At 34.6% G+C, this 16946-nt stretch overlaps 1 protein-coding gene across 4 annotated transcripts; it reads right to left on the bottom strand.

The window, feature by feature from the left end:
* Positions 1-1525: 1525 nt before the first annotated feature.
* Positions 1526-14895, bottom strand: SYN4 (sister chromatid cohesion 1 protein 4). 4 transcript variants are annotated; one of them, XM_039035049.2, is made up of 16 exons: positions 13988-14891; positions 12586-12847; positions 12381-12478; positions 12240-12289; positions 11046-11095; positions 9974-10064; positions 9473-9794; positions 8859-9353; positions 8268-8720; positions 8019-8163; positions 7225-7361; positions 4967-5931; positions 4623-4656; positions 4056-4155; positions 3446-3575; positions 1526-1806 (listed from the first exon to the last, which is right to left on the bottom strand). In XM_039035049.2, exons 1-16 carry the CDS (start codon positions 14109-14111, stop codon positions 1747-1749), a joined length of 3516 nt encoding a protein of 1171 aa, XP_038890977.1. In that variant the 5' UTR covers positions 14112-14891; the 3' UTR covers positions 1526-1746. The 4 variants fall into 4 exon arrangements, with proteins under 4 accessions (XP_038890977.1, XP_090170846.1, XP_038890976.1 ...); XM_090314720.1 differs by having other exon boundaries at positions 8859-9257; positions 13988-14887; XM_039035048.2 differs by having other exon boundaries at positions 1802-2319; positions 13988-14895.
* Between the last annotated feature and the right edge of the window lie 2051 nt (positions 14896-16946).

Below are 16946 nucleotides of genomic sequence, written 5' to 3'. Positions count from 1 at the left end.
TTCGACTACAAACTCTGGTGAAAATCATCTTCTATGGTCAACTTCAACGACCACTTTCGTGCGACCAATTCCAGGCTCTTAAAACCACCTCCAACAACAAACTTCGATGACCAACTCCAATACCACATTCATGCGACCTTCAACCTCCGACAACCACCCCCAACTACAAACTTTAGCGAAAATCATCTTCGATAATCAACTTTGACAACCACTTCTAACTATTATAAGACTGTAAACTATGTTGTAGGGTCGTTGATTATATAAATAACAGTATTTTTTTCTGCATTAAGTGTAATATTTATACATAAAAAATTGTAAAATATATTTTTATTTAATTGAATTCCCATATCAAAAGAGTGTTAAGAATATTTAGACGAAAAGTATTTATATGATTGAAAAGTATGTAACATATAACAAAAAAAAACCATAAAATGAAGATTTTTTAGAAAGTGAAAAATGAAGATTTGTTCTCTGATGATCCTCCAAATTTGGAGGAATTAAAAGTGAAATTATTGAAAAAATGTGGTGACATTCCATTGACTGCTAAGATGATGGAGGAGATTTAATTAAAAAAAAAATTGATGACAGAGTAAAAATACAGAGCAACAATAGAAAGAATAAGAAAAAGAAGAAGATGTAATGAAATTCATGGAGAAAAATTAGAAATAAAAAAAAATGATTTCTCTTTGATTTTTCATTTTATTTAATCATATTTCTTCAAGAAATATAATGGGTTAATTGTTGTTCATTACTTAAAAAAGAAAGAAAGAAAGTAAAAGCTTTAAAAATTAAAAGAAAAAATTGTAATTTATATTTTATTCAGACAAAGGTAAGTAGAATTATTGAATAAAAAATTTTCAAAACAAAAATCATAATCATAAAAACAAATTATTTAGAGTTCAAAAAACTGCTCTCGATACCCCAAACATATAAATTCAAGACATATGAACTTGAACTCCATACATCTTATCACATCTCAACGCCCTAAACAGCTCCTTATAGTCATATTCATCCACGAAAAGATTGAAGGCCAAATATTGAAAGTTTAATCCAGTTGAAGACATGATTTATTTTGAATTGTAGACTTGTCTCACAAAGCAATGCGCATTTGCAAATTTTCTTCTGAGGTTGCTTATTATCTTGGTCCATAGAGATCTTTATTCTCTTTTTTAGATTTAGGCTTCCTCAATAATAAGAACAGATTATTATTCTTAAAGATATATAAATAAACCCAAGACCCAACCAAGATGAAACCTTATTTGTTGGCATGGTTCTCTACACCCATGTTTAACCCTCGAATTCCATCGAATTCCATTGACAAATCAATCATAATAAACCTCAATCACAAATGTAATTAGATCGCTTTTGATCGTTTTTATCTCAAATTAAGAATTGTCAAATTTACTCCTACCATAACGATAATAGTAACAGTAAATATATCAAAATTCATAGTTGTTTTTCTAAAATAATAACAATAATGATAACTATAATCATAATCATAACAAATACGATAATGATAATGATATGACGTAACTTTTTAACACAATTTAATTAATCATCTCACAATCGTCATTCAGATTTACATTCTTGATTACGGATTTTCAAATGAGACCCACCTATCAATATGAATGTAGAATGTCGATATATACTAAAAACGTAAAATCCATATTATCCCTACAACTAATCCAAATATAAAACAAACTTCAAAAAGTAGATTGCTCAAGTTCACTGCTGCATTTCTGATATCTACACTCCAAAACTTCTGTAGGAAAGCTTCCAAATTTGAGCAAGACTCCATAGGTGATCCTAAAAAATAAATCAGCATCTTCAATAGCAAGAGACTATTTTTACAGATAATATATACACGAGTATCTGTCATAATACAAAAGTTGGGTACAATAACACATTAATATACGATGCGCCCACTTGACTCGACTCGACCCGACCCGACCCGACCCGACCTCACTGTTAGACTCACTGACCACTTACATAAACGTCTAGCTTAAACAAAGCAATGTATAAATAATAATAACAAAAAGAAGAAAGAAATACAAAAGATTATTTTGTTGGGAAGGGGAATTCCTGATGATGAAAAGAGCCATGGGCGTCCCGAGTGGAGCATCGGCTGAACTAACATCTACCGGAGCCTTTTTGTTTTTTGTTTTTTTGTTTTTTTGGTTTTCTCCCAAGCTGTGTATCTCTGCCTTTTCCTAAAGTAAATCAGAAACTTGACTTCATGAGATTTATTCTTGGCTTTATACTAATGTTATCAAAGGGTTTTTCCTGTTCTACATGGAGGTAATCCTTTGTCTTGAGAACCTGCAGAAAGAATGATTTAATTTTATACGTATATGAACCACCAAAACAAATTGTTCCAATTAGCACAAAAGAAGTAAATAAGTCTGTTCGTCTCAATGAAAGCTCGGTTTATAATAATAATAAATAGATAAATTAATGTGCACTTTTAGTCAAGTTTTCAAAAATAGATTTGTTTACCTTTTTGTTTGCTATAGTGATTCAGAAATTTATTAATTATTTTTAATACTGATGTGGAAATTTACAAATTACAAAAAATAATAATTAAAAAAGTAATTTTTATTTAAAAAAAAAAAAAAAAAGGAAAAAACTCCCCTCTCCTCCATCTCTCACTCCATAGTTTAATCCCCAAACAAGTTCCTGCTTATTACTAGATGGTGCATATTTTCTAGACCAGTTTACTACCTCTCTCAAGTGTAAAGCTTGAATGCATCTATTATTATTATTATTGAAACAATTACTCTCATTGAGAAAAATTGAAAGAATACAAGTGCATAAAAAAAACTAAGCCCAAAGGAAAAACTCCACTAGAGAAAGAGTTTCCAACTAAGTAAGATATTCCCTAGAGAATAATTACAAAAAGTCTTTGAAACCAAAGTCCAAAGAGAAGCATGGAATCTCACCACGGACCAAACCTCACCAGTGTCCTTATCCACTCCTCGAAACACTCTATTGTTCCTCTCCCCCAAAAGATACCACAACAAAACACACCCACTGCAAACCACAGAAAACGACCTTTCTCTTTGAAAGACAAATGGAAGAGGAACTCTCCAATTATCAAATTAATGTCCCTATGGCGAGGGATCACAGCTTGAATAGCTTGAATGCATTTTAATTTTACATGTGAGCCTAAGAGGAGGGTTATATTTGTTCATGTTCAAGAGAATAACACATAAGATGCAGATGTCATTCATTTGAACACTAATTTCTTTTCAAGCCTTCTCTAGCTACAGTGGTATTCAAAAGCCATGAATAACTAGGGGTAACAAGAAATTTTGGCTGAAAAACGTGAACCTGGATAGCTATATATTGATCGACAATCATATACTCAAAGAAAACCCAGACCATAGTTTGTAATCATTCCTGGGTGCTAACAAGATATAAATCTATGAGGTTCAAAATGACGTACCAGTGTCTCAAAAAACATTCTCGATGCTTCCTTCCGAGTTTTGTTAACGAGTAAGTTATCCATGTGAAGGACCTTTCTCCCTTGTACAGAGTCCCTATCAAAGAGATTTTGGAGATATCTGGCAACAGCCCTGTAACAAGGAACAATGATCAGTTCGGATGAATTGGAAATAAAGAGACGTGATAAATGAGAGGGAATTGGTATGCAAATCAAATTTCTGGAATACGAATTAGATGTTTGATAAAATAATGAAGGAAACCAAAAAGCCACTCAAAAAGGTTTACTACCCAACCATGTTTTCTACCTTAAAACAGAAGACAAGAACTTTCTAATGTCATTCCAAAATAGCAGCTTAATCTCTCGAATTAACTTCAGTGCAAACAATTTGTGCTCCAAACCAAAATATAAAACAAAAAAAATAAATAGAAGAGAAAGAGAGAGCCAAAAACCTTCATATTCTAAAATCTCAAATGGAGAAAATGGGAACTATCCTTTATGTACATGTGCAGTTATAATTCAAGTAGCTTGCAACTCAGAGCAAAACCACGAATCCAAACATCAGGGATAACAGAAAAAAAGTATATGTATATATGAGTAATAAAACACATACCTGGTGCGGGAAGACCATCCACTGTTTTCAAGAAAGCTAGGATCTGCAAATTGCGTGTTGTCCTCATCTTCTTCTTCGTCATCGTCTACGTTCAAAAATTCTGGAGGAAAACATATATCATCAGCAAACATAACAACAAGTGTTGCCCTTATGTATAACAATAATTTGGCCCCTCAAAGATGGATGTTTGTTAAATATATATATATATATATTAAAAAAAGACCCTGAATTTCCTTGAGTAATTTGAGTATTGAAATGAATATTACTGATATCGAGTATATATAAAAAGAAGAAGAAGAACAGTAACAGAAGTACATATGATTTCTAAAAATAAATTGATAAATGATGAGGGTAAAATTCCATGAGGATAGAGAAAAGGGCAAGCTGCTGCCTATAATTTGCGTTCTTTCCTTTTATCAATACAGGAATACTATGTGGAACCCAATATCTTCTAGTCAAATTAAGGTTACAGAGAACGCCATATAATTAAGACTGAGGGAAATTAAGGTGATACTAAGGACACTATCAGTACAGAATCAAGAATGTCAAAAAAAACAAAAAGCAAACCTATATCATTTGCCACTGTCGCATCCTCAAAATCCTGCACAACGAAGAAATTTTAGACACAAGGGAATTACCGAATTAAAAAAAAAGGTACAATTTTAGGAAACTGTGAATGAAAAACATAATAATAAAATAACAAGAAACCCATTTTTCATTGAAAGATGAAAAGAAACAATTTTAGAAACGTTAAGAATGAATTCATCTAACTTTAGTATTATTATTATTGTTATTATTATTATTATTATTATTTTGCAAAGAAACTTGTAATTCTTAAGATCCTATCATTTTTTTAAAAAGAAAAAAAAAAAAGAGAGAGAAAGAAAAGGAGGGGAAAAAGTTGAACATACACCACGGTCTTCTACCATAGGATGGTCGAGGATATTCATTTCTGTGTCCACAAGATTGAGCAAATCAGTTTCTTCAGGATAGTCTGGATTTACAACTTCATTGAAGGAGGTACTTTTAAAATCCATATCAAATCCCGATGGAAAATGCGAATCCATCTGAACTCCATCAATTAAACAAAGAGCAGCTGGATCCTTTTCATCGCAAACAAAGTCTGATGTATTTACTCCATCCGCATCAATTCCCACTAACTTAACATCTAAGATGCTTTCAGCAGGCTTGTCACCATTATCAGGAGTCAGATAATTGGATTCACCATTTTCTCCAGGTGAAGTTACAAGGGAAATATTGTGATTGGATTTTTCATCGTCAAGATTATCTCTGATCTCAGTGCAATCATTAGTATTAACAGTTTCAAGACCTATATTCCCTGTTTCCACTAAAAGAGTATCTTCAACACCAGGCTGCGATTCCAGAATTTTCTCTGGAGAAAAGCAAGAAATATCCATCTGCAAAGAACCATTTGGATCATCATATTTATCCCCAATGACTAAGGATGGCAACTCTAACTCCGGAATCTCAAAGCTATTGACTGCATCAGCAACATTTCCTGCTTCAGAATCTATTTTTTCCATCTCTCCAATGGGTTCCTGTCCAGCATTCTCAGTTGAAGTCACTTGCAGCTGCTCTTGAATATCAAGATCAGGACACTCTAATGTAAACTCTTGGGCTAATTCAGTCTCATTCTGAGTAGCAGCCTGAGCAGGCCGAGATTCAAGATCATTTTTGTCAACCACTGCTTCCAGGTTTGTTTTTGTAGCACTTTCTTCAGCGGTATTTGGCCTAACAGCAGATTCAAAATCGTTTCCTGCCTCAGTAGAAGCACTGACTGTGCCCTTCTCATAAACCCTGATTTCACTAAGGTCAAATGCTTCCGCATGCAATGAGGCCAGTTCCTTGGAGATACCTAAAGCATATGGGGAAAAAAAACCTTGCCTTCAGAAAATTATTCAATTAACTAGCTAGCAAGGAGAGATTATTTAAAGAATGCAAGCCACGAAATAACTTATGGAGCAGCTCCAAACACTATAATACTACCACCAATTCATTATCCTTAGAACTTAAGGACCCAGTAACACAATCTACACAACAGATCCTGTTCATCTAAGGTAACGTACAACCAAACCATTCACCTGTGACGAATGTTTCATCAACATAATTTCCTTCTTAGTGAAAGATTGATTTTATTTTAAAGGAAATATAAAAATTATTTTTATTATTTATTTAATTTTTTTTTAAAAATGAATTTTTTTTTTTTTAAAGAAGAATGAGCTGTTTGAGAAAAAAGGTTCTTTCTGGGAGTGGCATAGGGAGGGAAATTGAAACATCTAGATGTATAGAATTGATTCCCAATCCTCCATCAGAGCATGTGGGTTTTCGGATTCACAATTAAAAGAAAAAAATGGAGCTCCTTTAGTAAAATGATGTTGGAGAATTTCAACTAGATCAAGTGGATGGCAGAGGGTAGTAACAGGTATTTTAGGGCTCGCGAGATCAGGTGGTTCACAAAACAGAAAAGGGGGGAAAGTTGTCGTATAGTAGTCCATTGTAGAACACATCAAAACCTTGGAGTTATATGTGACTAGTATTGAGGTTGGAACTGGAAGAGCTCAATTTAGCCAGACTCTCCAACTATCAATTCAACTTTAGCAATACAATTTTGAATATTCTTTGCAGTGGCTCAAAAGCAAACTTAGTTAACCTTTTATGCACCAGATTAGAAAAGCAATTCAAGGAAAAATTTGGCAGGGAGAATTTGATGGTACGTGTCCTGATTCTTCAGAACAAAAGAATCAGAAGGTCTATCAGGTCATCTTCAATCAAATCCTTGAATCTACTATTAACTCATTCATCAAATGCCTATATTTAGTGCCCAAATGAGACTTAAGCATGCAGAGACCATAATTGTCTTTCATTCATTCACAACAAGTACAGACGACATTATCGACACATTTAATCTTGATTAGACAAAATTCTACTACTGCTAAAGGTGATGGAACTACTTTTTTTTCCCTTTTGGATAAGAAACCATTGCATTGATAAATGAAATATCTGAAGTACAAACAAACCAAGAATAGGATGAACCAACATCAATAGATTAAAAAAATACAATGATATCAAAGGGAAGGGGGGATGGACAAAATGGCAATAAAAGATGATGGAATTATGGAAATTAATATTTTTTAGCATAATAAAATACCTGAAAATATGGGTTCAATGAAAATTTCATCTTCTAAGAATTGTCTCTGAATCATTGAAATTTCAGGACGAGTACAAGGTGCCTTTTTCCGAACACGACGTATGTCATCAGTGCTTGTAAGTTGTTGACGTATTGTGCTGAACAATAATAGTACCCACGATATTAGTGTTTCAACACTCAGCAGAAAAGATCAATTTACTACAGTGAAGGTGAGCACTGTTAAGGAGTGATCAATTTACTAAAATAAATAGTGAAATATGTAAACAACATGTTAGGGAGTGAATTGAAATTGTTAGAATTACTTTTTTTATGTTTAAAATCATTCCAAAACAAATCTATAATAACTTAAAATTAATTTAATATTTAATTTTACACTTTTAAATGCAATTTTCATAACATCAAAATTGGTTTTGAATGATTAAAAACATATTTTAGAGTGATTTTAAAAATGACAAGTGACTTAACACTAATGAACTTTTTACAGACAATCTCAAATATGCACTTAAAATGGTATGTTACAGACAAAATCTCATACTTTGTGATTTAATACTTCTGAACTTTTTTATTTTATTTTATTTTATTTTATTTTCAGAAAAACATCAATTAGAAGACGATAAACTAATGAACAAGGAACTACAAATTAATGTTTGCTTCAAATTCATAATAAATTAACACAAATTTTAAGGTAAAGTTAGATATAAGAAATTTAAAAAATATAGAGAACTTGTGAAATAAAGTACAACGTATATATCATATCAAGTATGTATAAAAAAATGGATGCATATGATACATACTCTCCATGCAAAACCATCGTATCATCCATAAGCACCTTCTTCTTTGAGGTGCCAACTCGGAGTGTAGATCGTGTGCGTTTCAAGGATATTGATTCATGCACAGGAGGTGACGGTTTCATTTTCAAAACCGAAGATCTTCTTCCAACTAAATCAACATAAAAATCAATTCAGTTACACCCAGTCTACCAATTAAATAGTCAGAAATATCAGCACATTTTCTCAGAGATGTCAACAGGAATGTAATAATACCTAAAATAGATGACAACAAATCATCATCATCAGGAATGGATTCTGTAACCCTCTTAGATCGATGCACCCCAACTGACTCAGCTGAGTTCAAACTCTGGGCTGTTAAAGTACTTTCAGTAAAGCTTCGCTTCTTCCCCGACATAAGATTAGTTCCAGAAACACCTCCATCATCCTCGGCCAAATTTCCTTTTTCCAATGAAGAATCCAATGGTAAGTCGTCAACATGTGTTTCAGTAAGGCCCTCTGGTACAGAAAGAAACTTCTCAGGTGCAGGGAAGTCTGAGGTGGGAGACCTATTAGAAATCTCTGTGCAAATATCATTCGGCAATGCACAATTCAAAGGTTTGTCAGAATCCCTGCAACCAGCTTGTCCGTCTTCAGAAACTTCTGTACCAGTTTTCTCACTTGTATCCAAATTTTGCGTCACGGCATCAGTTCCCTGGTAGCTTTCACCTAAAATCACAAATGATTAACTAACTAATTTTCAAATTTACAATGTATATCATGGGAGCTCCAGAAGAATGAGGTGCATCCGATATTCTGGGCATTTTGAATAAGCATAACAGTATACCAAAACCACTGATCGATTACCTTCAAGAGATGACCTATCAGGTTCAATCGCATGGGAATTGCATGGCTGCAGCAAAGACTTCTCTATGGATGTGATTTCCTCACCATTGAAAGAATTCTGAGTCTCAGTGTCCTTTGGCTCCTGAAATTCCTTAGATTCAGCATCAATAACCTCAGGCCTTCCAGGAGATTCCTCTTGGTACGTTGTATCTGGAGCAACTTTTCCAGGTGAGAGCACTTCAACCAAGTTGTCCATGGGTTTTAAGGTTAGTTGATCACCAATCAAAACACCTTCTGATGCTAATGCATACGTGCCATCTGAAGGAACTTTATGGCCCAAGTCCTCCAAATCAGGTGTGACACCAGACCGACTAGGAGACATCGCAGTTGCATCCAATGTAGATCTGCTGCGGTCATATTCTGCATCAACGTGATCAAGAAAGGTCATTTCAGGCTCATTGTTTATTACAACTCCATTGTTCATTTCTTCTCCTGTGCTTGAACCACCCAATGCATCTGTAATTCATATGAGCATTTTACAGCAGAGTATTTATCTTTTCTGTAGAAACAACAAAGGATGATTCTCGGGATTCTAAAAAACAACATGAGTAGAGAAAAAGTTAAAAAGTAATTACCTCCTTTGATCTTTTCCATTGTCTCGCCGCTTGGCAAAGAAAACTGTTCAAGTTTTCCATCTTTGTTTTCTGGGTCACTAGAAAGATGGCCATTCTCTTCAGGAAGTATGCTTCTTGTAGTATCATAATCCAAATCATTAGGGGAAGACCAATCTAAAACGTCAGTAGTTCCACCATAAATATCTGATTTCCTGGATTCATTATTTTCAGTTCCCACAGCTTCCAGGTCTGTACCATGATCTTCCATTTTCAAAGAAACATCACAATCCTGTACATTTGACAAGTTGCATTCATCCACTTGTCCTGTAGTAGATGTTGGATCCTACATAACATAGAAACAAACTAACAATTTATGGCCAACTCTTATGACAATTAGTATAAATAGAATCTATCGTTTACGTAAGCTAGAGTAAACACACAATTAACACAGAATATAAAAGAATAAATAGAAAGCTAAAATCATAATCAGTCTACATTAATCTGAACCCCATTGACATGTACCTGCACCATTTCAAAGGCTTCTAAATCTTCCTCCATATTTTCATCCTTATCTTTCAAGACTGTCAATTGAGAAGGTGTCGGAGGATCATTACTGCAACCACACACACACAGAGAGAACAGAACATATGAGTTCATGGGTCAACGGGCAGACTGTATTCACCTTAAGAAAAAATAGAGGCTCCAATCATAAGACTCCAAAAGTAATCAGAGAACTATAGATGAGATAGTTTTAAGAAGTAATATATCGCTATAGCATGTGCTGATTGAAAACTAATTCCACCAGATGACGATCTCAGATGCTACGGGGAAATTATCCTAACATATACAGCCAGATCCATATAAATACTTACATACTTGATTGGTTACAAGGTAAATACCTATTTCTTCGTACCTCACATAAGCATTTTGATTTTATCTTATCATTCTTAAAAACTAAATGAATAAAACACTCTAATTAAAACAATAATAATATTATTATTAAAAAGAACTCCAACAATACCCTTTTTTTAAAAAAAGGAAACAGATCTCTTCTTTGATATAATGGAATGAGACGATTGCTCAAAGTACAATATTAAGATACAAAGGGGAACAAAAACAAGAAACAACTAAGAAACCAACCCCAAATCACCCTAAGAAAATCCTAATACAGCCAACAAAATTAACAACAATACACATACATGCATAATCGGGCAAGAACACAAGCCAAGAAAAGGATATTCTGGACATTAAGGCTATCCAGTTCAAGTAGAGATCTTGCTGTGAGGCTAGTGAAGACAAAACAATCCCTTCAATCCAAAGGCTTAATGTGAGAGATGCGCTGATACCTTTTAAACCAAAATCCATCTAATGAATCTTTAACATCATTAGATCAAATCAACCGTGGCCTAGACTTCCAGCTTACTTTTTACAGTGAGAAATTCAGTCAATTAGAAATCGTGCTCATCTATTTAAGGATCTTATTCTTTCTGGGAGAGGGAGGGTATCATTTGATACACAACTCCAACTCCATGAATACCAAGATTACATAGAGCAGACAAGCTATAAAATACCATATAGATATAAAAATGCTTACTCTGGAATCTCATCGTGGTCCTTAACAGTGATCTTCTCCACAAAGAGTTCCTGCTTGTCACCAGTAGGTGGGAAAGGGGAAGACAAAGTTACAAACAGGAGGCAGGAATACATTAAACAAGAAATCCAGGAAAAAGATAAAGAGATGAAGGAAAAACTAAAAACCGACGAGAACACTATACTAGGCATTTGTTCCATCTTTCTCTACCTTTTTTCCTATACATATCACATGAACTTCTATAAAGATACATGAAGACCAAAAGCAAGGATAGTACAAAATACAAATTCAACAAAAAGAAGATCCAATTTAAAAACCAAAACTGAGGGATAATCACAAAATACTTTAGTTCTGGACTTCCAAAAAGAGAAAATACGATGGGACAGAACTGGATGTCCACAACAATATTGGACATTTGATAATGAATAATAATCTACATGAGCACAGTAAAAATGTAAACTTTGTGAAACAAATATGTTTCACATTACTTTGTTGATAATCATCTCTTTCGGGAAAAGTATGTGATTACTTAATTTTGGATATTGGCACCAATTGGGAGTGCTTTTAAGTAAGCTCCTAGGCATTTGTTAGGATGTATCAACCTTTCTGTCATATTTCTTCATTTTTAAGTTTTAATGAAGGGCATGTTTGGATTGACTAAAGAAAAAATGTTTTTCCAAAGTCATTTTTATTTAAATTCTTTTGATAAAAACTATTTAAAATACATTTAAAAATGTTTTTAAGGCTATTTAGAGTAGTTACCAAACACTTTAATGTTTTCCAAAATGACTTATTTTCAAAATTAAACACTTGAAAAGTTAAACCAAACACACCCGAAATGTGTTTGTTTCTCTTAAAATCAATCCCATTGTGATCTAATAACTTTATTTCAACACCAAAGACTTCAATCATAAAAAATATCCAAACTCAAATTTTAGGAAACTGCATTTAATAAAAGAAAATTGATAGCTCAACATTCTTCATCATGCAACAAGATATTCAAAACATAGCATTGTATCATGTGACAAATTATCACTCACAACGTAGTTGCCTCCTAATAACCACTAGACTAGAACTAAAAATATATACACTCCCCAAGAATGATTGGATATAAAAGAAAATACTTCTATACTTTCTCTCTCACACATCCAACGGTGTGGCAGCCTCCTCAAATAATTTACTGTATTACTATGTTACCTCATCAAGATCTAAACCAATTTGTGAAGCATCGCCATCACCAAATCGCTCTACATAGCCAAGAAGATTAAAATTTGTCAAGTCAACACTTAATGTAGTACACTAAAACACCATCACACATAACATGGAGAAAAGACTAACCATCCAAGCCAAATTGAGAAGTGGTGTAGACTACACCCTCCATAGTATCTTGAAGGGTAATTTGCTCTCGAGAACTAACGTGATGATCAACATAATTACTGCAGCAAAATTAGAGGTCATTCACTGAGGGGGAAATGCTACAATATGGCTTAGTTGCTATTGCTGCTGGTTTATTATAAATATAACTGAAAATCCTTGAACTAACCCCTGATAAATTTCATTGTCTGGAAGCTCAAAATCATCAAGATCAAAAGTCTCGGGCAAAGTGATAGAATGATATGGAGCAGTAGATTCTTCAGGGGGTAAATCAACAGCAGTAGAACGGAATGCTTGCTTTATCTTAAGCAGAGCTTCGCTGCAATCGTCAAATAGGTAATTCACCTTTCTAGAATATATCCTCACCACTCCAAGGAGAAGATGGCTGGACAATCGGAGTGCAATTGGCACATCAGGGAAAAGAATTGAATCTGTTCCAAAAATTTGAATAAATAAGTGAATTAATAGGCCCCAGGGAAACACAAACAATAAATCAAAAATGCATCATATGGCATTTTAAATTATCATTTCCAGGTAAACTTAGTCTAATCTTCAATGGTAGAAAGATGCCCACAAAAACTGGAAAAGAGAAAATATCGCACAAGTAATCTTTGCAACCGTAATATCACAAAGCATAAATTTCTGCCACTAAATATTGGATTTCTTTTTGGGTCGGAAAACTAAGCTGTCATTGGAAAAATGAAAGAACCTGTCACTAAATAGTGTTATAGTACCCTCGTAAAGCTTAAAAAAATTCGAGGGAGATAACCATATAGAGCTGAATCTCGAATCTTTTACTGGATCAAACTTGTATTCTTATTAATATTCAACTCTAATCATCCTACACTAATACTTGAAATTTTTTCTTACTTCTCATTTATCAAACAAAAGTTGTTTCTCGTAAATGATGATGATGATGTGATGATGATAATAACCATCCAACACCAGTACTGAGATCCCGAACACGACCAGTTCACAGTCACATGCAAATAATTACCATGACAAACACTAGCCAGATTAAAACCAACACATCATCTCTCATTAAAAGAAGTACCGCACCAGCACAACTAAGATATTTTTTCCCATAACCAACAATAATTTCATTCAGACAGAAAGCACACGGATGCATGTACCCAAAAACATTCCGAGACAAAAATTTCAATCAGCTCTTAACAGAATATATCAAAAAATTTCTCCAATGCATAACTTGTAAGAGATGTATAGACGTACAGGAAACTATAGCGCCCCCCCCCCCCCCCCCCCAAAAAAAAAAAAGAAAAAAAAGAAAACGATTCTTGGTCTTCACTAGTGCGAAATTGCACCACTGAATACTACTAAAAGGGGGAAGGAGAGTGACTCGCGAAGCATACTTTCAATCAACAGCTATGCCATTTGGGATTGGTCGAGTTTATCTACCCTACACCAGGATCATTTCAAGGAGGGGAAAGGTAGGCCGATTTTGTAGATTTTCAAATCTTTATTAAATGTTCTAGCTTTGCTTTATCTAAGAAGGAAAGGGGAAAATAAAAAAACCAAGAACATAGAGTGAAAAAAATAAGTAAGCAACTAACCAACTGAGACCCCAATATCAGTGTCCGCCACTTGATTTTTCCGCAGCTTCCTCTCCAAATGTGCCGCTATCCATATTGTCCCAAGCGGCCCTTTCTTGGCCAATATAAATTGAGAATAGAACATCTTTCACTTCACCTCTGAAACCTTACCTTTGATACAGAAACTGTTTCCCAAACCTTCCTGAAGTCGCAAAATCCCATTAAAATCTCCAAAGAACCCAGCAACAAAATAACCCAAATTCTAAGCCAACAAGAGGTCTCATACACAGTTGCCCCCCAAAACCATCTTCTCCAGCACCAAAAACACCATAAATAATCAGTACGAATAAAAACCAACCAAATTAGTATAATTCACAACAGAAACCCTAATTCCGACCCACCAAAAAAAATCCTAATTTCCACCCCTTAACACACAAATTAAGCAATTCCACCCTAATTCCAGATATAAACCCCGACAACTACAAACCCCCAGTAAAAAAAAACGACAAAAACCAAGCTTGTTAAAAACCCCAGAACTTCGAACCCAGAAGAGAAGAGACCCCAATTCCCAAAATCGAAGTGGGCTCCTTGAAACACTTGCCACAAAAGCTCGAACACCACAACTCCAATAACAAACGCTCAAAAGAATGAGAACCCAGATACGGAAGCAGCTAGAAATCCCAGGAAGCGAAGTCGTCGAGGGAATTCGAAAAAGGAGCAAAAAAAGTGAAGAAGTGAGAAAGAACCCAAGTGAGGAAACAAGTAATCTTGAGAGCAGAAGAGTGAGCGAACCGGATCAGACCGAGTTGACCCACAAATTGAAGTGAGAGAGCAAAGGAAACTGTCTGTAATGGGGAGAGAGAGAGATAGAGAGAGGTTGAAGAAGCGGGGTCTGGCTCGGAACTTCAAGGATTTTCGAACAGTGAGAGGAAAAAAATAAACGCTGTTGGTATAACACAAAAGGAGGCTGTCTCGATCACACGCGTCAAAGAGCAATTGGAGAGTGTTTTTTGAGTATGAGATTTGAGTTTTTGACGAAAAATTTTAAATATTTGAATGCTTTGGGAAAGAGCCGTCTTGAGAAAGCTTGGATTTTCCTAAAATTTATCCTACTATCCTTCTTGAGCTCTACTAGTTATTATTGTGTGCGATTAAATATCCAAGTACATGAAACTATGTTGAACTCAAACAAATAAATATTATAGATAATAAAGTTAAATCATAAATATGGTCCCTATAATTTAGAAAATTCAAAATTTAGTATTTACAGTTGGATAAAATTACAAAAATAGTCTCTATAATTTAGTAAAATCTTCATAAGTAGACTCCCTAATATCCTTAGTTGTGAGAGAGTCATTTTGCTCGATCTCATCAATGTTGATAGCATAAGTCTTACGTGCATGTAAAATTGAATAGGATCCTACTAACTTACCATACCTTCGATAGCAGGCACTGTCGTACAACTGGGTACCTTATCATACCTTCAGTACCAAACTTAGGAGTAGGTTTTCATATCATCATACATATTAACATCATTAACTAGCATGCTTGTCATACTTTCATGAATCAGGAAATAACTCATTTCAATGCTAAGTCATGGCATGAAAACATTAGTAGAACACATGCAACTTTCATAATAAAACTGGCTTTTAAAAACATTAATCATGCGTTAAACTCAATTTCCATTACTAAAAGCATGCATTGAACATTGAAATAAAAGCAACTATGCGTTGAGCTTCCATAAGTAAAACACTTGGAAAATATTTTGAAAATTAATCACTCACCATCTTAAGCAACTTATCTAAGGGGTCTGTAGGCCTCCCCTATTTGCATCTGCCCTGAAATAAGAAAAGGTCCTTTGATTAGTATAATTAGCTCCATTTTGAGATTAACACATAAACTTAACTTCATCGCATATTAAAAATTCATCGCATCATAAACCATCTTCGCCGCATCGGTTATCCTTAGCCATCTTACCTTATAACTTGCCTGATAGTTAGGAATCCTTCCTCAAGGTGCTCGGGTAAGTACTGAGACACCTTCTTAGTCTATGTGATGTACGCAAAATGCCGTCGTTGTGAGCTCTTGGTTTATGCCCACTGGGTTAACACATAACATGAATGGTTCAGCTGCTTGCTTACTCTTCGTACGTAGCTGCCTGCTTATTCATCCACACATCAATTCAAATTCAATCTTTCAAATTTCATAACTTCAATCCCAACATTCCTTTAGCTAAACTTTCTTCAACAAAATTGCTCATAAATATCTTAATTTTCATTTACCTTAGAAATTAAGCATTACTCCCTTTTAAGTTTATCGAAATTCCTCCAGCTTTCCTTCAAGCTTGTCGAGAACTCTTCAAACCTTCAAAATCTTCAGTGACAGCAGCACTTCTTCCTCTCAGGCATAAGAAAAGTTTTGGCAAACCATTCTCCTTCTTCATCTTGTTAATTTATACTTAGGCTTGCATGAACACTCCAGCCTACTTAAAAGAAAAGTTTTGGGAAACCATTCTCCTTCTTCATCTTGTTAATTTATACTTAGGCTTTCATGACACTCCAGCCTACTTAAACGCCACCTGACATACTTATTTTCCACTTAACGTCTCCAAGACTACCACCTGGCTTACTTATAAGTTAATTAAGCTAAACTCCTCAACTTAATTTCATTGCATGGCCTTGCGACCACTTAAGCCTTTTCCTGGTCGGCGTATACTTCTACACATCTTCATTCCTCTGAGCGACACCTTCAACACATGATCTTATGGTGCCTCGTTTGTCAACCCCGCCTCAACATTGCTGTACAAGGTTAGTCACATACTTCCCATATACCATATTGTTGTACTTAGCCATAACGTCCCCTTCTTGGACCTTTGGCCGCATAGTTCAACAGAACTGGTCGTATGGCGCCTCATAGCTCCAACGCATGGAATCCTCCACTTTCTCTAAGTGTTAACTTCTTTCTACTTCACCCGAGAGCT

The sequence above is a fragment of the Benincasa hispida genome, chromosome 6 (assembly GCF_027475165.1).
Source record: "Benincasa hispida cultivar pf3 chromosome 6, pf3_genome.v1.1, whole genome shotgun sequence".
NCBI classification, from domain to species: domain Eukaryota; kingdom Viridiplantae; phylum Streptophyta; class Magnoliopsida; order Cucurbitales; family Cucurbitaceae; genus Benincasa; species Benincasa hispida.
Note: the sequence above shows the minus strand (reverse complement) of the source record. Positions and strands in the feature narration are given on the sequence as shown.

Coding starts and splice junctions, on each gene's coding strand:
- SYN4 (XM_039035048.2), bottom strand. CDS start 14,111: ATGTTCTATTCTCAATTTATATTGGCCAAGAAAGGGCCGCTTGGGACA. Junction 10,065..11,045: donor GACCACGATGAGATTCCAGA/GTAAGCATTTTT, acceptor GTGTGGTTGCAG/TAATGATCCTCCGACACCTT. Junction 2,320..3,445: donor GAATGTTTTTTGAGACACTG/GTACGTCATTTT, acceptor TTCTTTCTGCAG/GTTCTCAAGACAAAGGATTA.